The 24823-nt window shown below is 37.9% G+C and overlaps 1 protein-coding gene across 1 annotated transcript in view; it reads left to right on the top strand.

Annotated features, from left to right (window-relative positions):
• diaph3 (diaphanous-related formin 3) overlaps positions 1-24823 on the top strand; it is a 429281-nt gene that overhangs the window by 269920 nt on the left and 134538 nt on the right. Inside the window, exons 17-21 of the mRNA XM_079844146.1 lie at positions 98-193; positions 1201-1295; positions 4983-5084; positions 15444-15683; positions 20600-20729. Coding sequence (XP_079700272.1) covers positions 98-193; positions 1201-1295; positions 4983-5084; positions 15444-15683; positions 20600-20729 — 663 coding nt within the window. The remainder of the gene's footprint in view (positions 1-97; positions 194-1200; positions 1296-4982; positions 5085-15443; positions 15684-20599; positions 20730-24823) is intronic.

Here is a 24823-nt window from a genome sequence, read left to right on the forward strand (position 1 = left end):
GTGACTGTGTCTTGTTCACACTGGGGTTTTTGAACATGGTTTTCTGCATGCATGTTTGGTGTGGTAATAAAGTGTGTTGTTGTTGTTGATTTTTCAGCTCGACGAGAAGAGGAGGATCTGGAGGAGAAGAAATCCATCAAAAAGAGAGTCAAAGAACTGAAAGTGCTGGATCCGAAGATAGCACAGAACCTTTGTGAGTATTATCCAGTTTAAAAAAAAAAAAATCTTATTTTATTTTGTTTTATTATTTTAAACATTAGCTAGTGCAAAGGGGTAAACAAACTTAAGCTTATTTCTTGAAAACACAAGTCACATGACACACACAAAACACCTATCTGACAAAGACCAACTATGACAAAAATAGTGAAGATGAGCTGTAAAAAAAAAAATCTAAATGTTTCAACCTTGTCTTTGTCCAGCATTTTTGATGATTTCCATGTTGTTCTAAAAACAATATTAAAGTTATTTCCCTCCTGCTCACTCTGTGAAGAAAGGTGTGGGATTCAAAACAGGTTTTCAGGTGTCCTTTTTTCCCCTTGTATCCTTCTGTCTTTTTCTCTCAGAACCTTGTGGTTCACAATAACACCTGTCTTGTGCAGTTATATACAATGTCTTGTGTGTATCTCTTTCGCACATACTTCTTCTTGCACCTGTTTTTCAAACAAAACAAAAAAAACTCTTCCTTTTCTCTTTCTCTGTCTTTCATTTGCATTCGTATTCACACTGATTCATTTGTCCAAGTGTCTCCGTGGCAATAAGCAGAGTTCTGTAATGAGAGGGGAATGGAGAAATGAAATGTTTCTGTCCCATCTGAACATCCCGGCAGTCACATCGCTGTCCCTCACCCTTTTTAGCTCTTCTGTCATTCACTTACTCATTTTCTCACCTTCCATTTATTGCCATTCTTCTGAAATTGGATTTTAGCTCTGTACTTTTGAGTATTTGTGACAGATGCAGGCAGAGGTGAAAACCCTACTGCCTTGATATATGAATGTTATCGTGATCCTGCTGAAGTTCTCGTCTGGCCCTTGTCTCGTCTAGTTGAAGTGTGTTTCAAAGACTTCAAGCTCATTCTTTCTTTTTATCATATATTGTCAGCATGCAGTAGACACGCACACACTTTAAACAGAGTGTGTATTCCTGTTGATGAATTACTGCAGGGAGCTTTTGATGAAAACTCTCCCTCTCCCTCTCCCTTAGCCATTTTCCTGGGGTCGTTCCGTATGCCCTACGAGGAGATCAGGAAAATGATTTTAGAGGTGGACGAGGATCAGCTGACTGAGCCCATGATCCAGGTAACATCACCTCTCATCACCATTCATGACCTTTAAAGCATGCCCATGTTCCGAGAGGATAGCCACAAACATGAGGAATTCAGCAGCCTTTTTGACGTTGTCCAGAGCTGTTTTATAGGGTACTTGTATAACTTGTTTACATGGTAAAATGTACATTTATTAATTTAGCAGATGCTTTTATACAAATAGACTTACAAATGAGAAACACAACATGCAACATCATCTCAAGCTGGCAGTTACATGAGAAGTGTTAGCAATACAAAGTTTACTTGTTTAAAGTTCAGTTATGAACAGGTTTACAAACGTGTCTCAGTACATGTCTGGTCAAATGCTGTTCACAAAATCTGTTAATTTGTTCACAGCAAATGTAAAAATAAAGAGTAACTAGTGCAAATGCACATTAAAGGATTAGTTCTCTTCCAAATGAAAATGTCCTGATAATTTACTCACCCCCATCTCTTCCAAGATGTTCATGTCTTTCCTTCTTCAGTCGAAAAGAAATTACGTTTTTTTGTTGTTGAGGAAAACGTTCCAGGATTTTTCTCCACATAATGGATTTCAATGGCAACTAACGGGTTGAAGGTCCAAATCCATGCAGTTCCAAAGGGCTCTTCATGATCCCAGCCGAGGAATAGGGTCTTATTTAGGGAAACGATCGGTCATTTTCTAAAAAAAAATCAACATTTATATACTTTTTAACCTTAAATGCGTGACTTTGTGTTTCTTTCTTCACAACGTATGATGCCATCACATTGGAAAGGTCACACCTGTCACGTAAATGGAAGTACCGACCCAGTCCCGAAAAACTCCATCTCATGTTCTCCTCCAACTTAAAAATTGTCCAACATCGTTGTTTTACCTTTATTTTTTTTACGTACTTCACGTGCGTGACCATTTCGACGTGATGTCATACGCCGTGAAGAAGAACAACACCAAAGTCGTGCATTTGAGGTTAAAAAGTATTTATTTGTAGTTTATTTGTTTAGAAAATGACAGATTGTTTCATTAGATATAAGACCCTATTCCTTGGCTGGGATCGTGCAGAGCCTCTGAAGCCCTTTGAAGCCTTTTAAAACTGCATTGATTTGGACCTTCAACCCGTTAGTTGCCATTGAAATCCAATATGTGGAGAAAAATCCTGGAATGTTTTCCCTCAAAAAAACATAATTTCTTTTCGACTGAAGAAAGAAAGACATGAACATCTTGGATGATATGGGGGTTCATTGTATTTAGTGCATTCATTGTGAACCGACAATGTTTTGAGGCGTTGAAATGACTGGATCATGTGCCGCGCTTCACTTTAAAACACACAGCACAACAGGCTTATATACTTAAGTAATTAAATCACAGCCTTTTGAATTGGTAAGCACACTAAGCCATAACGCACTTTTGATTGTAATTTGATTGGCAGGTGCTTTGCCATAGCAGTGGCACAAAACACAATGTTTTATGTTATTATGAGAAGAAGAAAAATTAGTTCATTGTGAAACTGTGGCAGGACAGAAGTAATAAGTATACTGTGGTGACACGGCACCTTGGAACTTCAATCTCGGAAACGGTGCGCTTTGTGGGTTGTTCACGTGCCACTGTAGTGAGCACATATCAAAAGTGGTGCATGGATGGCCAAACGACGAACCATTGTCCAACCGTGTTTTGGCCGCATCTCATTGATGATAGAGGGGAGCGTAAGCTGTCGCACATTGTTCACAGAGACTGCAGGGCCACAGTGACAAATCACCAGCAGCTACAACAGTGGTGACCAGGGCAATGCGTCACAGCACACAGTTCATCACAGCCTTCTGTGTATGGGCCTGCGTAGCCGAGCTATGCCAAACCCCAGCTTGGTCCAAACTACAGCTACAGGCTCTACTTTACTATGCACAAATTGTGTAGAAAAACAAAGTTCACAGGAAAAAGCATACATTGACTACAACATAATCATTCTAAATAGTAAGTAGTGATGTGTTTTAAATGTATGTGATCTAGCAGACATTTGCACACCTGTGATGGCATAACCACACATAACTTTGGTTCAACAATTATGCTGCGATGTTGCCAGGCAACTGTAAACAACTTAGTTGCACCATGCTTACACCAAAAACATACAGCATGCACATCAGAACTAATTTTCTGTCATTATAATCAAGGCTGCATCACTATACACTGTAGTTTCTGCATGGTGTTAGATTTTTTTTTTTTTTAATCACTGGATATACTGTATGGTGGCATAGCGGAATCTCTACTGGCTGGCACATTTCTACTTGGTTTAAATGCATATATTTAATTTGTTTTATAAATACATTAAACATTCTCTCTTTGCTTTTTCCCCTGCTTTTTTTATCATTCAGCATTGATGTCAGGCTCAGGTTTATGTATTCTTCAGTAGCTCTGCACAGCAGGTTCTCATTCACGATTATATATTTGAAGTATCCACTACTTCAGATCTATAACAGAGCTTTGTTATTTTATACTACTTACCCCTTAAAAGCAGCCCAATATTTATCTTACTGACTGGGAACAACAGAAAAAGCCATCTGCATCTGTGCGTTGTTTCATTTTGGTGGTGATGTAGATGGACGCATTCATCCATTAGGTTCATGTACACTAATAAAGTGGCTATTTGGAGATGAGCTAGATCAGTTCATCTATAGGTATATAAAGCTTCAAAGTTTGTCTCTGAAGTCAGATACTCAAGAGCAGGTTCTTTATTTCTAGACTCTACAAATAAAACATGTTTGAACCTCCACAGATAAGCAGTTAATTAAATGTGGATTTATATTGTAGTACTTTGTTGATACCTATGCGTTACGGATTCATGTTGAAAAAATAACAAGATCGCAATACGTTAATAAATGAAAATTGCTGCATATCCATATATATATATATATATATATATATATATATATATATATATATATATATATATATATATATATATATATATATATATATATATATATATATATATATATATATATATATATATATATATATATATATATATATATATATGGGATTTAATTGTCTAGAGAGTGAGGGGTACATGAGAGGTTGAGAGAACACACGCTTTGGATAGACATGTTCACATAATTGTATGCATAAAGATGATTAATTTGCTGCTTAAACCATGCTTTTATTTATTTATTTTTTACCTATTTAACTTTTATAAGATGGATTTAGTGGAGATTGACAGCAACTGAAATAGATGGGGAATGGGATAACGAAACATCACAGGCCTACCGACGCTTTGACATAAAACCATATGTTATGATGAAGTTGTGTTAACTTAATGGTGTGAATTCCTTTCAACTCATTTCCAACTTTGAAAAGTGCAATAGAACATCAATGGATGTCAGACTTTCAATGTGGAATCTCATGTATAGTTTTATAACTCTACAATTGGGCCAAAGTCAGTTGTACATAGCTAGCATAGCATAGATTGAACCCATGACCCATGAACTGGAAGGTTACTGGGATCCGTTTTGCCCTTGAGCAAGATGCTTAACAAGGGAAATATATCGTCCCTTCAATTAGTCTAGGATGTCATTAATTGTGAGTCAATTTAGACGAGGAGCTCCACTAAATGGCTAGGAACTGGAACGAAATCAGCAAAAATTAGATTGCAGGTTATGAATGAATGTTGCACACTTTCTTTGTAACAGTTCTTTGTCTTTTTCTTCCCTCCAGAATCTTGTAAAGCACCTGCCTGAACAGGAGCAGCTGAACGCATTGGTCAAGTTCAAGAGTGAATATGACAACCTCTCTGAACCGGAGCAGTTTGGAGTAGTGGTAATTTCATGCACAAACACGCATACCATCAGTGTTTCTTCCCCTGTATTCCCAATTCTAAACAGCTTTCTTATCAATTTACCGTTCAGTGTAGTGGCACATCCAGTAAGAAGTCATCAATCACTCTTTATTTAAAACATTTTTCAGATTGGTGTTGTGTCCGTTCCTCTACACAAGATTTTATCTCTTAAATTGAAACTGATATCATCATCTTGTCACAAACAAAACAACTACATATTGTACAATCTAAGAATATTGTTTCTCTGAACAGAATTTTTTTTTACTTATTCTCTCATGGAAAGTTATTCTCTCATGGAAAACGCATATAGTCGACCTGACGCATATTAACACAGTTTTAACCCAGCTGTCTTTACTGTTTTCTCTTAGTTATTAAAACAGCTCTTGCTTATTTATCAGTAAGCCCTTAGGGTATAAGGTTTTTAATTAAAAATTTATGTTTCACTCAGTTTGTTAGCTTAAACTAGTTGTGCCAAGCTTTTTTCGGTTGAGCCAGAAGTTGTCAAGCTGCTCAAAAAAGCACAGCAATATTTTAATAGAGCCAGTGTTTACACTTTTCGAGTGAAAATTAAACTATGAAATGTATAGTTGTAGAACTTAGTGGTGGCACTGTTGCCACTGCTCACGAATGTTAGTCTGGAGCCCTGTTTAAATTCTTCTGTGTTGCGTTTTAGATATCACTGTAGGGATAGCCTAGTGTTGAATGTGCCCCTATTATGCCATTTTAAAGTTTCCTAATTTTGTTTCGGAGGTCTCCAACAACAGGTTCACATGCATCAAAGATCAAAAAACACTTTAATTTTCTCATAATATACATTGCAAATCACCACAGTGTTCAATGATTCTCAAACGACTCGTCGGATGAAGTGGTCTCTAAATCCCTCCTTTCCGCGAGCCTACTCTGCTTTGATTGGTCAGATGGCCCGGTCTGTTTTGATTGGTCTACCACTTACAGCACACGTCAGAAACAAATGGCCATTACCATAACTGTAGTTCAGCTCCATGCGGAGGCTTCCTAGCTCAGCGATTGTACACACTGTAAAGACAGTAACGATGACGTAAATTTTTACATCAATCCCAGCGCGAGTCCAAATCCATGATGAAACATTGGAAGAAATAGTTATTCAACCCTAACCTCCATCGCAAGGGCTTGAGCAGGGCGTTTCTCAGTGATACGCTACTCATTTTGAGGTACATTTATAAGATGTTGCAGCTGTCCTCCAACAAACTAATGTCTGTATGTTAGGGATGCTCATTTCAGTTAATTTTCCCGACCGATAACCGCCGCTCATTATCCGAATAGTAACCGTTAAGTGATAAGATTATAATATTGAATTGGCTTTAAATAAAAATACAATTGACGAGTGTCTGTGACACGTTAAAAAGACGTTTTTTCACGGGTTTATTTTACTGTGTAAACAGCAGCATACAGAACAGATCAACAACAGAACCTGGGTTCACACATTATCAAATGTTCACACACCTGCAGCGTTTCTGACAGCAGAGAAAAAAGAATAAAATATATATAAAACGCATAAAATAAATAGGCCTACACTAAATATTTTTCACTTAAATTACCAAATTAAGATGACAAAACGGAAATACAGGGTTCTCGCCGGGTCTTAAAGTCTAAAATTTAAAAATCAAAATTTTAGGCCTTAAAAAGTCTTAAATTTGCTGAAATATTGAGTTCTAGGTCTTAAATAATTTTAAACAGGTCTTAAATTTCCTACGTCCATGTAACACTACCTCTAATGCTCATTGAAATGCTCCCGCAGCGCTTAAGTGTGAGTGTGTTTATTCCGGCCGGGGTGTTGTAGTTATTTGTTTCGCTAGTCCAACTATAGTTCGCTGTATTACAACTACAAATGAGACCACCATGCATCTTATATTACAGCCAATCAGCTTTCGTGTTATTGGGTCTCTTTCGGATTGTACCACAGACACATCAAACGGATTTTATTCTTCAAATAAAAGTATGATATGCCTGATAGCACTAAAAAAGAGTTAATAAACCACGAACTGAGTTCGTTACTGACCGGTGTCGGACTGACTGTGGATTCTGTGCACGCGTTTTTACCGCCTGTCAGCGCTTGAGCTAATGTTTTCTATTTCTAGGCTTATTGCCCCTGAATGATTAAATACACACATTACACACAAATACGATTAAATACACACAAACACACACCCTTTACTTGATTACTTTGAGAACTTTTTACGTATATTAAGCAATTGCTTATTGATGTGGTTTACTTGTAAGATTTTGGTCATATTTCCCACTTAAAGCGATCATGTTATTAAAGCTAGATCTGCATCTAATTTAATAATATGGTAAATGCATCCTAAAAGGCATCCTAATTATGACAAAAAACAACAACAAAAAACATACACATTTCTGGAAATGACCACCATAAAATCAGTAAAAAAAAAAAGAAGAAGAAGAAGAAGAAGAATAAAAAGAATATATATATTTATGCATATTATTTTTGGTGAAAAATGTTTTTTTCAATCCTGTTGGGATTGAGCTATGAGGAAGTCCAAGTTTACTAATACTAATAAATGCATTATTTTGCTTTGCAAGTAATTTTGTGATTCTGCATTTTCCTTTGTAATTTTTTTATTGCGTGATATAGGTCTTAAATTTAATTCATAATGGTCTTAAAAAGGTCTTAAAAAGTCTTAAATTTGACTGAAACCTGCAGAAACCCTGTGAATCCGTTTAAAGCTTTGAAGAACTGGAATAGTTTTTTTTCCCGTCAGACTGAGTTTTTTTCGTCAAATAAAAAGAGCAGGCCTACCTCAATCCACACCTTGTATGGTTTTTGTTTTTTAAAAACATAAGTGATGTGGGTTAGTTGGCAGAAAACTCTCAAGCCTTGTTTATACTTTCGTCTGGCTCCGCAGCGCGAGCCTCCGATGACTGCATGCGCGCCTTGTCATTTTGGGGACATGTTTATACTCGACGCGCTCGCCGTTGTGCTATTATTTGAAACGACAAAGGGCAACTCGGAGTAATTGTTCTATAAACCATCAGGAAATAGCGGCGAGAAGAACATGCGTGACAATGTTTACTTTAGTAAACTTAATCAAAACCACACTACAAAAAGCCTTAAACAAGGCTTCAGATGGTACTGATGCCCCGGGAATACAGAGATAACGCCTTGCCAGTGGCCAGCCTTGGGAAGCGCCTTTCATTTGCTTTCAGGAGCTTGTACTACTGCTGTATTTTAATACTGCGCAGCATATTTTGCAAGTAACTTCATAGCCCTTTCTGTTGAAATGGTCCCACACAGTAATGTTAGACCTACTTCTTTTCCATGGCTTCATTTTGCAAAATATGTCTGTGTAGCCATGTGTGGTTGCACGTGTCGACGCGCCCCATGAGTTAACAAATACAGCATATTTTTCTTTAACCACGGAGCAAACAAACAAACAAAAAAAACTTTTAAAAAAAAACTTTTAACCGTTTAACTGATAGTATTAATCAGTCAAAATTCTTACTCTCGGTTAACGGTTAAACAGACAATATGAGCATATGAGTGTGTATATTTCTAATTTATTACGGTGCATGTGAGGGAACTGTATTAACTGTGTCAATAACAGTGCATACGTTTTTGCACTAACGTGAATGACTGATGTAACATAAAAATTTGCCAAACAAGTCTTGCTCCACCCTTTATCTTTACTCAAAGTAGTAAGAACGACAGACAATCTGCATTAATAGACAGACCCATCTTTCAAGGGCAACCGTTTTACGAATCCCGTATTGAACTCTCTGAGATTGGAGAAGCAGTTGTCAGTAAAATGAAGGGAACACAGCAAAAGTTTGGCATTTATACTTCTATGGCATTGGGGTACAGATGAATTTTAACCACTGATTCTTCACAGCCTTATCCTTTGGAAGTGAAAATAAACCAAATTTACTTTCACAGTGTAGAGCGCAGTGTCTTGAGGACAAGTTGTGACGTGTGAACTTTACGAAAATAGATTTGAATTCCAAATGACTCGTTTAAGCGGTTCAGAGTTGACTCTTTCTTTTGAGATAAAATAACTTAATTTATGATGCATTTTCACCTTTACAACTTCGTAGACAGTTTACATTCTCATACAGCTACATTACACACTGCATGAAAGGTACTTTTCAAAAATCCATGTGCTCCGGAAATGACAGTTGAGATGTTAATTAAGACATTAACTTTTTTCATAGTTGATTATGAAAACCCACCTCTGAATGTGTGATATCATTCAGAGCTTTTCTCAACATCCTGCTGAGATGTGTGAACTTTAGGTTTAAAACATTGTCAGATCCCAAATTAACATGACGTTTTTTTTTGCTAACACTAAGATCTGTCCATGGTTTAAGTACACACTGTTTGCTGCTTAATAATGGAACAATCAGTCAGCTCAATCGCTAAGGGCACAGTTCAACGACTGACCCTGCTGGAGATGCAAAAATTAATTACCAGTGTTTGCAAGCATCAAATCCTTAAAGATTCCTCTGATTCTAGGCTAAAATCTGTAGTCTTTGATCGCTCGTTTGATATGTTTGCTGACAGTCGATTAATAATCATTGCGATCAAATATCACCTCCAATGAAATTCTGGCAGTGTAAGAATTTTTGGGGCACAGTCCTGCAGTGTGGCTTCTCCTATGAAAAATCTAAAACCAATAGGAAAGCAGAAGCTGATGACCAATTAGTGTGACGACAACAAACCACGTCTTGACTGTCCAACAGTCTGACATTAAAGGGGACATAACACACAGAGAGAGCAATCTAGTGTTAATCTTGAGTACCTATAGAGTAGTATTGCATCCTTCATATCTCCGAAGAATCTTTAGTTTGATCAGATTTATAAAAGATACAGCTGTCCCGCTTCTTTCCGAAAACAGTCAAGCTCCTGGAGGCGTGCCATGGGCAGAGCTAAAGAGTCATTTGCACACACACACAATACATCAGCGCATTATCCCTGGATAACTTTTGATTCACTATACGTTCATGTTGTTTACATTATATGCACTTATGCGGCAATTGCCAACACAAAACACAGACATTTGATGCAGTTTTACTTATTGCCTGTGGTTCCGACTCATGACTCAGATCTTTTTATCACTAGGACCGCTCCATCTTTCAATTTCAAACGATCTGCAAATCCAGCTTCGAACTGGGCATTGTTTATAAAACATTTGTCAATGCCAGGAACAAACGAACACACTTGCACAACTCTGTTGCTGCCCCGGGAAAAAACAAATCCACTGCATCCACTGTTCCCTTAATGCTGGGTTCTTTGGGAAGCTGAAAGAAACAAAAAACACACTTCTTTGGTGACTTTGTTAATTTTGTGGTATAAAAACAAAATGACAAATCTTTCTCAAGTCCTGTGCAGCGCTTCCGTAACCCAAACAAAGCACGTTAATGGGCGTGCTCTTGCTCTGGTCTGACAAGCAACAATAATAAAGGACTATTAAAAATCGGACATTTTACACCAGGCTTTAGGCTGATTACACTTGACTTTTTAAGACACTCCAGAAGGGGGACTTGCATTGGAGAAATGAAATGGAAGTGAAAGAAAGGCATGAGGGAGTTTCTCCATGCAACAGTGTGGCTTGCCATTGTGTTTGGGGTGTTTATTTAATGAGGGCTATGAAGCTGCGGTTTATGCATGCGTGGGCAGCAGGAAATGATGCATTTGCAGTTCAGAGAACTATCCAGCTCAAAGGGAATTCTTAATCTCCCATAGTGCCATTGCAAGCAGTTTTGTACTCTTTGTTCTTTTCTGGAGTCAGAACTTTGAACCCTTTGTTTGCATCCTGCTAAGTGGACCATGTGACTACCAGGACCTTAAGATCATATGGGGTGATTGTGTGTGCATGTGGTGCTTTTACCCACATATGTGACACTTCTATTTCAGCCGTCTGCTTTGTTAGTTCGAATAAATGCTTTTAATTGGCACGTGGTATTTTTAGCTTCTGGTAAAATGTTTCGCTTTAGTCAGGTGAAGCTGAGCGTAAAGATTTACACCTCTTACTGGAAAACTCTCTGCAAAGAGAGAAATCCTGTTGCCTTAGCAACAGTACCCCCCCCCCCCCCCCTTAACAGGTCTTAGTTCAAGGTGCACAAAAAGAAAAAGTTTAAATCAGGCAAACTAACTCAGCCAGACAATAGAGGCAGGAAGATGAAACAGGTGTGTCTGTCCCTGTTCCCCATTGAGTCTTCCAGCAGGCATTATACACTAGAGACGGAGTGAGTGTGTTCAGGGTCTACTGGGACGCACACACATAGAAACGCTTCTGTTGTTCGGCAGGCACTCTGGGTGGTTGTGTGAAATGATGATTTAGCTTCCTGATAAAGAATAATACTTGAAACACTTGAAAAGTTGTTCCCCTCTGAATACCGTCACATGCAGAGTGGCAGGCACGACGGTGTTACCTCTTCTACCGTTTGCAGGTGCATTTGAATTTAGACTTTAAATGGTGATTTGAATATCTTACCATGAGGAGTACCTTTAGCTTGTATCATGCCGTTTTCCCTATAGGTGGGTGGATTTGAATTGGTTTCATGTAGTTTTATGAGCAACAGATGTATGTAATGGGTAATGTACAGTCAGGTGGTTATCACAAATTAAATCATCAAAAGATCAATACCTTAAGTAACTGTACAAAAATTATGTACAAAAATAATAATGCTGTGATTGATCAATCAGAATCAAGTCTTCTAGAGCAGTGTTTCCCAACCGGGGTGCCGTGTGACGAGAGTAGGGGTGCCATGTAAAAGTCCTTCAAATATATCATTTTTTTTTAACATTTTTCAAATACTTCTCTCTTTGTAAACTCTGTTCAATGCATGCGAGTGCTGCCGTATGTTCGAATATGACCAGTAATTTTCGCCGTCATCACCCGGGTGTAGTGCCAGAAGACGTGAATGAGAAGTCGCACGCGCTGCGAAAATTTGCCTCTGTGCACTCATCCGAAAGCGTGCACACGTCTCACAGCGCGCAAATATTGAGTTCTCTTTCAAGTCTTGTTCTTGAACGGACAAACTCACACAAAAAGTATGTCAACATGTCCATCTGGATGAGTATTCTAGCAGACATAGTCTGTATATGACCCTTTTTTCCCTGAACATATCAAATACTGAACCATACCGAAACCGTGAACCTAAAACCGTGATACAAACCGAACCGTGAGCATTCTGTACCGTTATACCCCTAGCGTAACGTATGTGAGGGGGTGCCACAAAAAGGAGAACATTTTCAAAGGGTCACGGTGCCATGACCGAAAAAAGGTTGGGAAACACTGTTCTAGAGAGCTATTCGGTATGAGTATATATGTCTCAGGGTTTGGTCTTTTGCTCTTATACTGTATATATGCACACTAGAGATGCGCAGATCAGCTCTAATGTCACCCGAATCCGCTGTTTAAAAAATATCTGCTGACTGTGCGCACATCGCGCCTCGTTTGCGAAGGTGTTTATATTCAAAGCGCTCGCCGTTGTGCTATTCTTTGAAACGACAGCCTTTTAGCCGCTTTTTTACTGGCCAGCGTGAGCTTACATTTAGTCTTTATTTACAAACTTGGACACCACACACGGCTATTGACTGACCACGAACAGGTAATAACTAACTTGCATTTTTCATTCGTTGTCTCGCGGTCTTGTTGGGGTTTTTTTGCCGCAGATATAACTGTGATCCGCGCATCACTAATGCACACACACGTTGTTCAAAAGTTTAAGTTCAGTATATTTTTTTGCAAGAAATTAATACTTTTATTAAGCAAGAGCACACAAAATTTATCAAAACTGACAGTAAACATTTATAATGTTACAAAACATTTCTATTACAAATAAATGGTGAAAAAATATCACGTTTAATAATATTAAAGTGTTACTTTACTAAAGATTATACTGCAATTTTACAGAGAGTTGTATCGACAGAGGGTTATTAATAGAACAGTTATTGTATTAGTAAGTGAAGGTTATCACTGAAAAACCGCATTATGGTAAAAATGGAACTCTATGGCAACAGCTTTTTGCTTCAGGCGGAACGGACGGAACGACTGTTTCTTTCAGTTTCCCCCCCTCCGGTTGGCATACAGTTTTCCGGTTTGAAATGTTGACTAAAAACACAGAAGCTTTTCAGATTGTCTGTTGCTGCATTCTCTCCATATTTGCGATTCTTTGCCACCATCAGCCACTGTCTATAACGCGCTGGATCCTTCACTGGAAACTGAAACTAAGGCCTTGTCCCAAATGGCACTCTTCATATGCACTTTCAGTCATGTGGACTTGCAATGCCGCGTGCGCGTGTTTAAGTCCATGACACCGTAGGGTGTCCCATTTGCAATTGCAGGTCTTAAAAGGGTGCTCACGTTTGCCCCCCTTTACGGTCGATATGCACCCTTGATGCACACTTTTGCCGAGCCCGCACTGATGCGTGCTCCACAGCAGACGACTTCCTGACAGTCAAAGCGGCATTACGTCACAAAAGTGCAGACTCGTAGGGAGTGTTTTTGACCCATTTGGGACAGGGCCTAACTCACTCCTGCTAATCATTTACTCTTTGAATTCTTGCACCAAGGAACAATGCAAGTCTACACTATTATGACTTAAAGTTTGCTTAGAATTATTTCCTACTCAAGTAAAGTGGTGTTTGACTCTGGTCAAGCGTATCCATAGCAGACTGCTGGGAGTGGCCTTGGATGTTTTCATACCTATTTGGTAAAAGGGAAGACAGCAACTTTTTTTTTTTTTTCAGTGCCAGTTTGTTGTCTGCTGAACATTGTTAGTGGGCAAATTGCAGCAATTAACACTATAACACTGATTAGATTACCATATGCATAGCTGCTTTTGTTCAGAAGTAAAGTGTTACTTTGAACTAGTTTGCAAAAAGACTGCCAACACTGATCAAAGAGAATTATTTGTTACTGAAGACGGCACTCTAATTGAGATGTGAAATGTCTAGGCAACATAATGCCAAAATTGACCTTATTATTATCTTTATTTCTCTGGTCTTATTGGATGCAATTTATCAGTGTTTAGTTTTAGTCTAAAGAAGAACGCAAAACTAAATGTTTGTTTTTCTATCAAGTTCTATCAACTTATTCTGTAACAACTTTCTACCGAGGCAGGGGAGAATAACAAATCGTATAATTCGCAAGATCCAATCAAATCCTGAAGAATAAAATCAAGTCCCGCCCTACATGATTTTCTTTCTGAATATTTTGACACTTTTCTCATTTGCTACTGCCATTTCATGTTGTTTTTATGCATGATAGCTTTCAGTACAGGTTCTACAAAGAAACATGTTTGCTAATTTTCCAGCTTCTCATCATTTATTAATTAATGTCATGAAAGCATAATTTTATGTCATAAACTTGTGTTTTATATACCTGATTTCTAACTTCACTGAAACTTCCTGATAATTCTTACTTTTCTGTCTTCTAGAAGTTTGAATGAATAATTCCTTATATGTGCTGAGTGTAAGTTTTTGGGAGGGAAAGGGTACAAATCCCCCTCAAACATTTATAGCTGGGAGAGCTTTGAATCGGAGTCTGTTTCATTGCAGATTAGCACTGCCTGACACACAGAAGATGTCTTCTACAAGTTTGCTGAATGTTTACACACATAAATTAGGCATTTGGCTTTGCCCTATTTTCTTTACCTTCTCTTCTCATTCCCCCTGCCTTCCTTTCCATCAATCTCTTTTTCAATTTGGATTTGTTGTGCTTTTGGTCCTTTGTCATTTGTCTTCAAGGATGAAATGCTCCCTGGATTAGTTTATACACACATACAGACTGATTGCACTGTGCGTGCATGTACAAGAGATGATATCTGATTATGGAAAACAACTCTAGACATATTAATCATATCTCCGTATTGAGTATCTTAATTACACCCTTAATTTGTGATAGCTAATTGGCTTTTATAGGGGCAAATTGTGTCCTGCTCAACCCCCCAAACACACAACTCTTAAATGCACACTACACACACATATATACATCTGAGCAGGCTTTGAATTGCAATCATACATGCAGATTTACTCATTTTGGAGGAGCAATTTGAGATGAATGAAAACATTTTACATTTGAACCATTAATCTGATGGCATTAGAGTTTCCACCATAAAAATGTGGTTCGTTATCTAAATTCATCTTGTATATCAGACAGATTTGAAAGAAATGTTGACAATAAATATATTTTATTCAGGAATAAAGCTTTTGTTTCTGATTTCGAGGTGTTGTATTAAACTTAAAAGCAGGAGAAAATTATAAGATTACTATTGCCAATTTGTTTCCAAACATTTAAATCAACCGTGCTTTTCCGCTTTTTTTTTTTATCTTCTTCCAGATGAGTAGTGTGAAGCGTCTGAGGCCTAGGCTCAACTCCATCCTGTTTAAGCTACAGTTTGAAGAGCAGGTGAATAACTTGCGTCCAGACATCATGGCGGTGAACGCAGCCTGCGACGAGGTGAGGAAGAGCAAACCCTTCAGCAGGCTGCTGGAACTCATTCTGCTCATGGGGAACTTCATGAACGCCGGCTCACGGAACGCCCAGTCCTTCGGCTTCAACCTCAGCTCACTCTGCAAGGTACGTATGGAGAGAGAGTTTGTGCGTGAGTGACTTTTGTGTGTCATATCTAGGCCTGGCACACTTTCTGTCCACATTTTCTGTATGGAAACATCTACAGAAGTCTGCAAAATGGATTAAAATATGTCACATGTGTTAAATGGAGCTATTGTGAACCATTTCTAAGCCTACGCATTTATAAAACAACCGCTTACAAACTTCTGAATCAAATACATGAAGTCTAGAGGCTATATTGGGATGGTTTCCTAGAGACAGTGTTTTCCATTAGAACCTCCACCGATGTTATTATTTCATCCAGTAAAACCAACCCTGAAGTCATTTATGTGTTCTGCTATCCATATTTGCTTCTTTTGTGAAATATTAGCCTCTGTTTATCAAGGCATCTCCGTATTAGAAACATGCCCACCCACATGAACCGTGGGCATTTTCCATCAAACTATCTCCTCCTGCTCCGTTTTTGGGAAGAAGCGATAAGATGATAATTTATGTGCGTCTGATGTTTGTGGAGGAGCCAAAGCTGAGTCACCATCAGGCTTGAGCATCCGGCTGCTGCTTGTGTGTCCTTCACTCCCCTCCCGCACATTTCCCGTTACCTTGACCCCTATCGGGCGGCCCATCTAAAGTGCCTCTCGCTGGAGACGCCTGGCATTCGAGAAGATCTCATTTGATTTAACACTATCAAGCACTCAAGACCACAATAGCCGTATCTGCTGGCATCTATCAAAGTGCAAAGACCAAAAACCACTTTATGGCTTCTTCTTCTGTTTTCAGAGATAAGTCTCGGAGTAATGACGTAATGCAGACATATATGATTTTTTTGGAAAGAGGACAGTCTTTAATTCCCATTTAGTCAGGTGTGTTAATGCAATGCTAAAGGCTGTGTGCTTTTTTAACATCTTAGCAACAGTCCTAGCCCGTATAAAGCCCTCTAATGATAATGTTTCGGGTGAAATTTTCAGATTTAGGTGAGTGGGGAAGGGCAGAAGGGCAGTATAATTAATTACCACAGCAGCTATGGAGATTTACTTAGGTTTCCATGGTGACTTGGCATTGGATTTTATCAGGCTTGATCCGCCTCTCTCTTTCTTTCTTATTAGCCATCCATTTCATTACTACTTTAACTCCTTCCCTTTTCTGTGGTGCTAAAACTCACGGCCATCACTGCATTTGTGACTCTCTCCGGCATAATGAAATGCCTTCCTGCTCATCATGTCGCCTAGAAGACCTGATAAAAGACAGAAGACTGCATGTGGACATGCTCGTATTCAGACTTTTTTTATAAAGGAACCACCCAAAAAAGAAATGTCCGCCATTATATATTCGCCTCCATGTTGTTCCAAATTACTTTTCCACTAAAGCTGTTATAATAACTTAGAATAAAGAGGTAATTCAGACTACTTTTGAAGGGATTTTTGTAAATAGCCTTTTTTATTCCCCCCCCCCCCCATGTATTCGTCATAGTTCCCATGCAAGTCATGTGGGCTTGGTATTATATTAGGGTGACTAAATGATGACAGAATCTACATTTTATGTTCAATCAGTTGTTTAATTCAGGAATATACCAGTCTTCAGTGTCGCATGATCTTTCAGAAATCATTGTAATATACTGATTTGGTTTTTGGTGGTTCTTTTTGTTGTCAATGTTGAAAACGTAATGCTTATTTTGACTGGGTATTGACACAAATTTCACAATTCGATTTCATTTCGATATCGATTATTTTGGAGATTTACTGATTTATATACAAACACTTAAATGATCTCAATGATGTTTAAAAATAAATGAATAAATAAAGTTATATGAAATATAAACATTTAAATGGTGGCTGTCATAAAAACGTGCCAGATTTATTCAAACATGCGTTAAATATTGAAGAACATTAAACATTATAATATGTAAGTAATATGGTGCATAATTTGTTTTTTCTGAGGTAAATGTGACATTACAAGCTGTTATACTGACGTCTTTCTGCGGTTGAAACACTGATCAACCGCAGAGCGATTCCATGGTGACATAATAAGTTGTATTGTACTCTATCTTTTAACACGCTTTCAGATACTCATTCATGTATATTTTACACTGTAACCGGTATTAAGGCGGAAGAGAAGATCAGTTCATGTGTGCTCCGTGCTGCTGCTTCTCTGCGCTAGAGCAATCTCACGCCACAGCGCCAAAACGGTATTTATGTTTTTGAACTTCGTAAAAAAATGGACATAATTTGAAATCTGAGACTTTGTTTCACATCAATAGTAACAAAGCACAAAGAATAGTGCAATTTATTGGATGGGAGGTGCGCTACAATGTTCCGTTCATTCATCAACTGAAAACTTCTTGGGATTTAAGAATCAATATCGGTTCGTAAAAATGAGAATTGATTAAAATCGGGAAATCAATATTTTTTTACCCAGCCCTTTTTTTTTGGAAATCACAATACTTTTTTGGATGAATAGAAAATTCAAAGGAACAACATTTACAATGTAAATGTTTTTCCTGACACTTTTAATAAATAATAATATACATTATATATCATCATAATGTCTTCAAACTCGTCCTAATATCCACTTAAGGGCCGTGCGCATTAGCTTGAGTGATCTGTCCTAACTGCCGAGAGGGAGACTAGATCTCTACATCTGCACATAGTGATACACTCCCTGATGGGCAGGAGTAACAGAGAAAGCGTGTCGTTTTCTGCCTTTCAAGTTCCTTGCCTGAGGGCCCATCCTGATGTTCTCTCTTTGCCTCTGTTGATCTGATAGTTTGTTTGTTTGTTTTACTCCGAGTTTAACCTGTCAGTATCTTCTTTTGCTCACAGTGGGTTTATCGAGCATATTTTGTTGTCAAAGGATTTGAAAGCGCTTCTCTTTGAGCATGTGACTCGCTTGTCACTGTTTGATCTCATCAGCAGAGGACGGTTCAGTATGTCATGAATGTCTAAATCTCGTTGAATGTTGTGGAATTTTTCCCGTAAAACTTTTCCAATTGAGAACCGATATTAAAGATTTGTCACAGACATCAATGAGTTGGACTACAGGATAAGATTAGATATTTTAGCTTTCTTTGTTCCATCATTTTCGTACTTCTTAGATGAAATATGCAGACGCAATTTGTAGAATATTTTTGTTCCGTCTTACCACACAGGATTTTTGAGAAGCCCTTTCAGGCAGAGCAGCAAAACCTAATTTCGTCCCCCGCCATCCGTCTAACGCTTCACACGGCTTCCAAATGTTCTGACACTGCAATTATCCAGTTGAACCCAGTGTGTATATCCAGCACAAAGCTTCTGTCAGAAGACATGCATTTAAAAAGAAATGGCAGCACACAAGATAGTGGTGAGTACTAAAATGGACTAGATGGAAAGTTGATTTCTCCAATTTCATCTCTCGTTTCATAAGGGCCTATTTGGATATCCGTTTTCACTTTATCTGTGTCTCTCATTTTCCCACCGTGGTAATCAAGCATCTTAAATCGTCAAGCTACACCACCCAGAGAAGTGCTTAATAATGTTTGCACTATCTGCGTTAATCAAATGCTTTTTGCGCTGCCTTTTACAAAGGCCTGTGTCCTTATGCCACGATGATAATCATAACTGACAATGAAAATGTCTTGCTTTTCTAGTCCAGCGGCAGTTTCAGTGTACTATCAAATTAACTTGTCAGACGTGAAGGCAGCAGATGTCAATGGCTTCCTTCAAGATTCTCTCTCTGTTTCTGTAATGTTCTGAACAACCAAATATCTGCAGTCTTATATATATATATGTTATATATATTTTTTTGTATTTTGATTTAATGCTACCACTTGGGCTGCAACAACTAGTCGATAATTATTGATAATGAAAATCATCAACAACGATTTTTCATTATTTATTAGCCGGGTCTGCCCTCCACCAGTCGCGCCAAATTCAATGCGTGTGCGTCCTCAGCTCAAAACATTCATTTTACAGGTTATTTCCACTGATCTATATAGAGAACAGTAGTTATATCCTTATCTGTAAATGTTACTAATTCACGCGAGTATTTCCATTTTGCATGAAAGTGTGTCCTGACAGTCTGTGTTAAACTTCAAACTTCACTGAACGAGCGGCGGGCATGCGCCTCAAACAGACAGAACACAATCGAGAAGGAGACAATAAATATTCAGCACAAAAACATTCATTAGATGAAATATCTGCTGTTGGACGCTAAATTTAGGTTTAAAGTCAACATGTAATTCAAGTATTTTATGTGAGTAGTAACTGTAAAGGGATAACAGTGTGTGTAAATGCAAGACGTTTCTACATGATTAAGAAATGACAGTAACATGTTAATGTGTCCATAGCGAATGCGTGTGTTCCTGCAGAACATTCCTCTAATCTGTCTTTTTGTGTGGTGTGTTTTTCTTTTTCTTTAACATCATTTTAATGTACGGATTTAAACTGTCCTTTTGCTTCGTAACTTTTGCACATAATGGATGGCACAGAAATACCTTTATGAAAATACCCATGATTTTATTGTAGTAAAACCATGTTTTTTTGGTGTATTTATTACCATTTGTATAACTACACAAATACCACAGTTAAACTATGGATTTGAAGCAAAACAATGGTTATTTTGTGTTTACCATGGAATAACTACAATAACCCTTTTATTTATTTATTATGATATATGTTTTTGTTTGCTGGTTTTATTCGTTGTAAAACCATGTTTAATTTCTGTAAGGTATATTAACTATGTATGTTTTCATAGCACTCAGTTGGCATGTTTGTTTGAAAAGCAGGATGTGGAATAGTGTGTTTTGTCAATAAAATATCAGATTAATCGAAAAAATAATAATCGATAATCAAAATAATCATTAGTTGCAGCTCTAGTTACCACATTAAACAGTTGATTTCACCCATTCTGTTCTGTCTTTCTCTATCTCTCGATCTCTCTTTGGCTCCCAGCTGAAGGACACTAAATCGGCTGATCAGAAGTCCACTCTACTGCATTTCCTGGCAGAGATCTGTGAGGAGAAATACCCCGAAGTGCTGAAGTTTGTGGAGGATCTACAGCATGTGGACCGGGCCAGTCGAGGTACTCAGAACCAGCGTCTGTTTCAAAATGGACAGAATCTATCTTTTATCTAAATCTATTTATTGCAATTATAATTTTGTGATGCTTTCATTTTAAGTCTCTGAGACTGTACATTAACTGGACTTTAACATCAATCTCACAGTCTACAGCATATGAACGACGTTCACATTCTATGTGTGAGTTTGCGCTGACTTCTGTAACTGAGTTATTTTGAGACACACACTCTATCAGCAACACTGCACACAGAGATAATGTCAGCCTGTGTGTGTACGTTTGTGTACTACACAATTATAAGGGCCGGTGAGTTGTCAGATCTCGGGATCCTGTAATTGTAAATCTTAATCTGAACATGTCACAATTAGAACCCACTAATATATAGATGGTATTTTCAGACAGTCTATGTCTATCTGCCTGTGTGTGTTTTAGCAGAAAGAGAGAAGCCAAGGGGCCGTTGTGAGAGGTCACATTGCCTTCGGCAGCCCTAGAGGTAGAGTCACAACAGGACCAGAGCAACTCACTACGTTACCTAATGCTTCCAGAAAGCAGGGCAGCGAGAGTTTTTTGCAGTGCGAGAACAAATAATCAAACAGGATTGTTAGAGAGAGTGTTTAATAAGATGCCCTGCCTATATGTTCGTCTGCCTTAGAGAAATTATTTACAGGGAACATAAAACTTTTGTTTTTCTAAAAGAGATAAATGAGTCCGCAGGAAATGATGGAGGGCAGGACTTAGTTGGGATTTTATTGGACATGTTAGGCTGTAATATTATTGGTTAATATTGTTGTTCTCTGGTTGAGTAGTGTTGATTGCATCAGCTGAACATGCTGTGAATGTAATTACATTTCATACAGTATTAACTATTATGAAATTTTTTTTTTTTTTAGAATAATATGCTTTGAAGAATTATTCACAGTAAGACCAGGGACATTTATTAAAACCTAAATAGGGTTGATTTTGATTCATGTTGACTTTAGTATGAACTGTGAAAAAAAAGTGAATTCTGTCATCCTCATGTTGCTCCAAAACCATATTGTGTGCTTTCATGGTGCTTTGCTGTCTTGTTTTGGTGTTTGATAGATGTAATCTAAATTTAGTTTTACTGCATTGAAATGAACAGCTCAGACATTCTCCAAAACATCTCATTTTGTGTTCCAAGGAAGTAAGTTTAGAGCAATGGAGGTATTTCTGTTATGTCCACTTCTCCCACACTGGCTCTGTATCTGCTGCTTTTTATTAGTTTCACTTTTTTTCTCCCTGTCCATCTCTTTCCCTCCCGTTCCCCATTTCATTAGTGCTGCCTGCTCTTGTGCCCTTCATCAAAGCTGAAATGGCATTATGGGTAACATATTCCCACCTCACTGAATGTCGGTCCCTGCACACCCCTCAGGAAACAGCCTCTGATTGTTTTACAGATATTACTTCCATTATTCTGTCCTTTAGAGCTCACATTTGCAGGTGTGTGTTTTTCTTTCTTTCTTGGAGATGGAGATGCTTTCATTAAGAATTAGCACTTGTCATTTCCCAACTGTTATGGTTTTGTCTCTCATTGTGGTGCGGTTAGGTCTAGGGTGATTCCCTTCAGTGGCTGCTAATGGAGGGCTCGTTCATGTTTTTTTTTTTTAGTGTTTTTCAAGAGCACCTGCTGACTGTTATTGAGGCTTTCTTTTATATTTATTTCCTTTGGCACACACTTTGCTACCAAAGTGACTCTTAAGAAAGGGCACCAGAACATAGTGGATGCATTTCAAAATCTAATGAGCTAACTACCCGTCCGAAAGCTGAAAAATACTGCCTCCGCAGACAGCATAGATGCATCCATTGCTGCTTATGATACCCCACAATCCTGTGTGTTCAATTCTGTGACATTTGAGCTAAAAATATAAAGATATGTAATTGACATTTGAGCTAAAAAAATATAAAGATGGATAAAGTCGTCTGAAATAAGTGGTTGGTGGTTATTTTGTGTATAAATGTATGTTGTTTTTTTACCACCTTTTTCCACTTTTGATGTAATTTGTAGCAAGAAAGTACTATTGTATATAAGTATTCACTTAATTATGGCTAAAGCTCTCTGTTATTGTAGTTCATTAAACTGTTAGGCCGGTTTCACACTGGACGCGTTAGCAGAGCGCAAGCAGCGTACTTGATCAAAATTTACCCGATTAACATGAAAAATAACAAATTAGTAGTGAAGTGTTGCGTGTATTTCACAATCACCATATGACATCCAGCGCTGTGAAAAGAAAAAATATAAAATACACGAAAACACATAACTGCCTGAAGTTTTTGTCTAAACTTCAAAGGCCCGTTTCAATGATTAAAACTAGAGGCATATCTTAACTTTAAGGTTACTTTTATCATGTAAACTACCTATATACAGCATGTTATATGCATATGTGTTTGGGACAGAGGATGCTGCCCATCTTATATCAAAGCATTCTGACACTGTCCGGTGAGACCAGAGAGAGCCGTTTACCTCTCTTTCTACATTGACTCCATGAGAGGGAGCTAGAGATGAGTTTAGTGGTAAGGTTTTTGCATTCAGCTTGTCTATTTGGGTTATTTGTACATGCATTTTGGTTTTGATTCAGTTTTATGCTGTTCTAAATGTAAAATGTGTGCTTCGACTCTATAGGCCAAGATATGAGCAGTGTATGAGGCACATTCAGTTGCTAAAAGCCTCAAATTGCTCTTTGTGCATGTTAAAAATCATTAAGGACCTAAATAAAAAAATAGTCAGACTTAACTAAGGAGATTACCGTTAAGTAGATTAACATTTACACAATTCCTCATGAAAATGCAATAAATAATATCCTGCTAAGCTGAGCATATATAAGCCAAATCTCAACCCATGAGGTTCAGTCAATGTGTCCCATCACATTAAGCTAACACTGTGCATGGAACGGGATCGTCCCCTCCAAACAGTGTCTGCTTAATCAATCCTGAGCCCCTTATTAAAGTCACATAATTACCTCATCAAACTACCGGCATGTGTGAGGAATGGGTGAAATATGCAGATCTGGTTTGGTCTTACCGGAACTGTTGTAATAATAATGAACCAAATATAGCTCTAAAAAAGTATAGTTTTATGTAATATTGTGCTAATAGGATGCTATAAAGCTGACGTGTGTAATTTCTTTACCACACTCACCTTCACACACAAATAAATAAAAAGAGCATAAATCCTAACCTCATAAATCCTAAATGAGTCTGCACTGAATACCTATTCAGTGATGCGTGTGAGAGAGAAACGCTAATGTGATATTGCTCAAATGTTGAGAATAGTAACCTCCACACAATCACTGTGACAGGTGTTCATACAATTGACTACGCACATTTACACTCCAGTTGTAGTCACACTTCAGATGTGCAAAATGTAGCATTTGCAAAGTGATACAATGCTGTTCCATTTGTTGACATTAGTTAACTACATTAACATGAACTAACAATGAAAAATTCTTCCATAACATTTATTTCAACATTTATTAATTAATTACTAAAATGAAGTTGTATCTGTTAACATTATGTAATGGATCTGAGCTAACATGAGCTAACAATGATCAGTTGCATTTTATTATCTAATGTTAACTAAGTTGAAGAAAAACTGTAACAAATAAATTGCTCATTGTTAGTTCATTTTAACTTGCATTAATTAATGAGACCTTGTTGTTAAGTGTCATCCTTTTCTTACTATTATCCTTTTTTCTTTATGTAATTGTTCTTTACACCACTGCATCCAACGCTTTGCATTGCACTTGGTGATGTAAGGCTTATAAGCAGCTGCTCGCCAATGGAAACCCATTCCACGAAGCTTTCTACGCACTGTTCTTGAGCTCATCTGAAGGCGACACGAAGTTTGGAGGTCTGTTGCTATTGACTCAGAAAGTTGGCGACTTCTACGCACTTTGCGCCTCAGCATGCTCTGATCCCGCTCTGTGATTTTACGTGGCCTACCACTTCGTGGCTGAGTTGCAGTCGTTCCCAATTGCTCCCATAATTTTGTTATAATTTGTTATAATACCACTAACAGTTGACCGTGGAATATTTAGTAGTGAGGAAATTTCACGAATGGACTTATTGCACAGGTGGCAACC

This window comes from Gobio gobio, assembly GCF_949357685.1.
Source record: "Gobio gobio genome assembly, chromosome: 19".
Taxonomy (NCBI): domain Eukaryota; kingdom Metazoa; phylum Chordata; class Actinopteri; order Cypriniformes; family Gobionidae; genus Gobio; species Gobio gobio.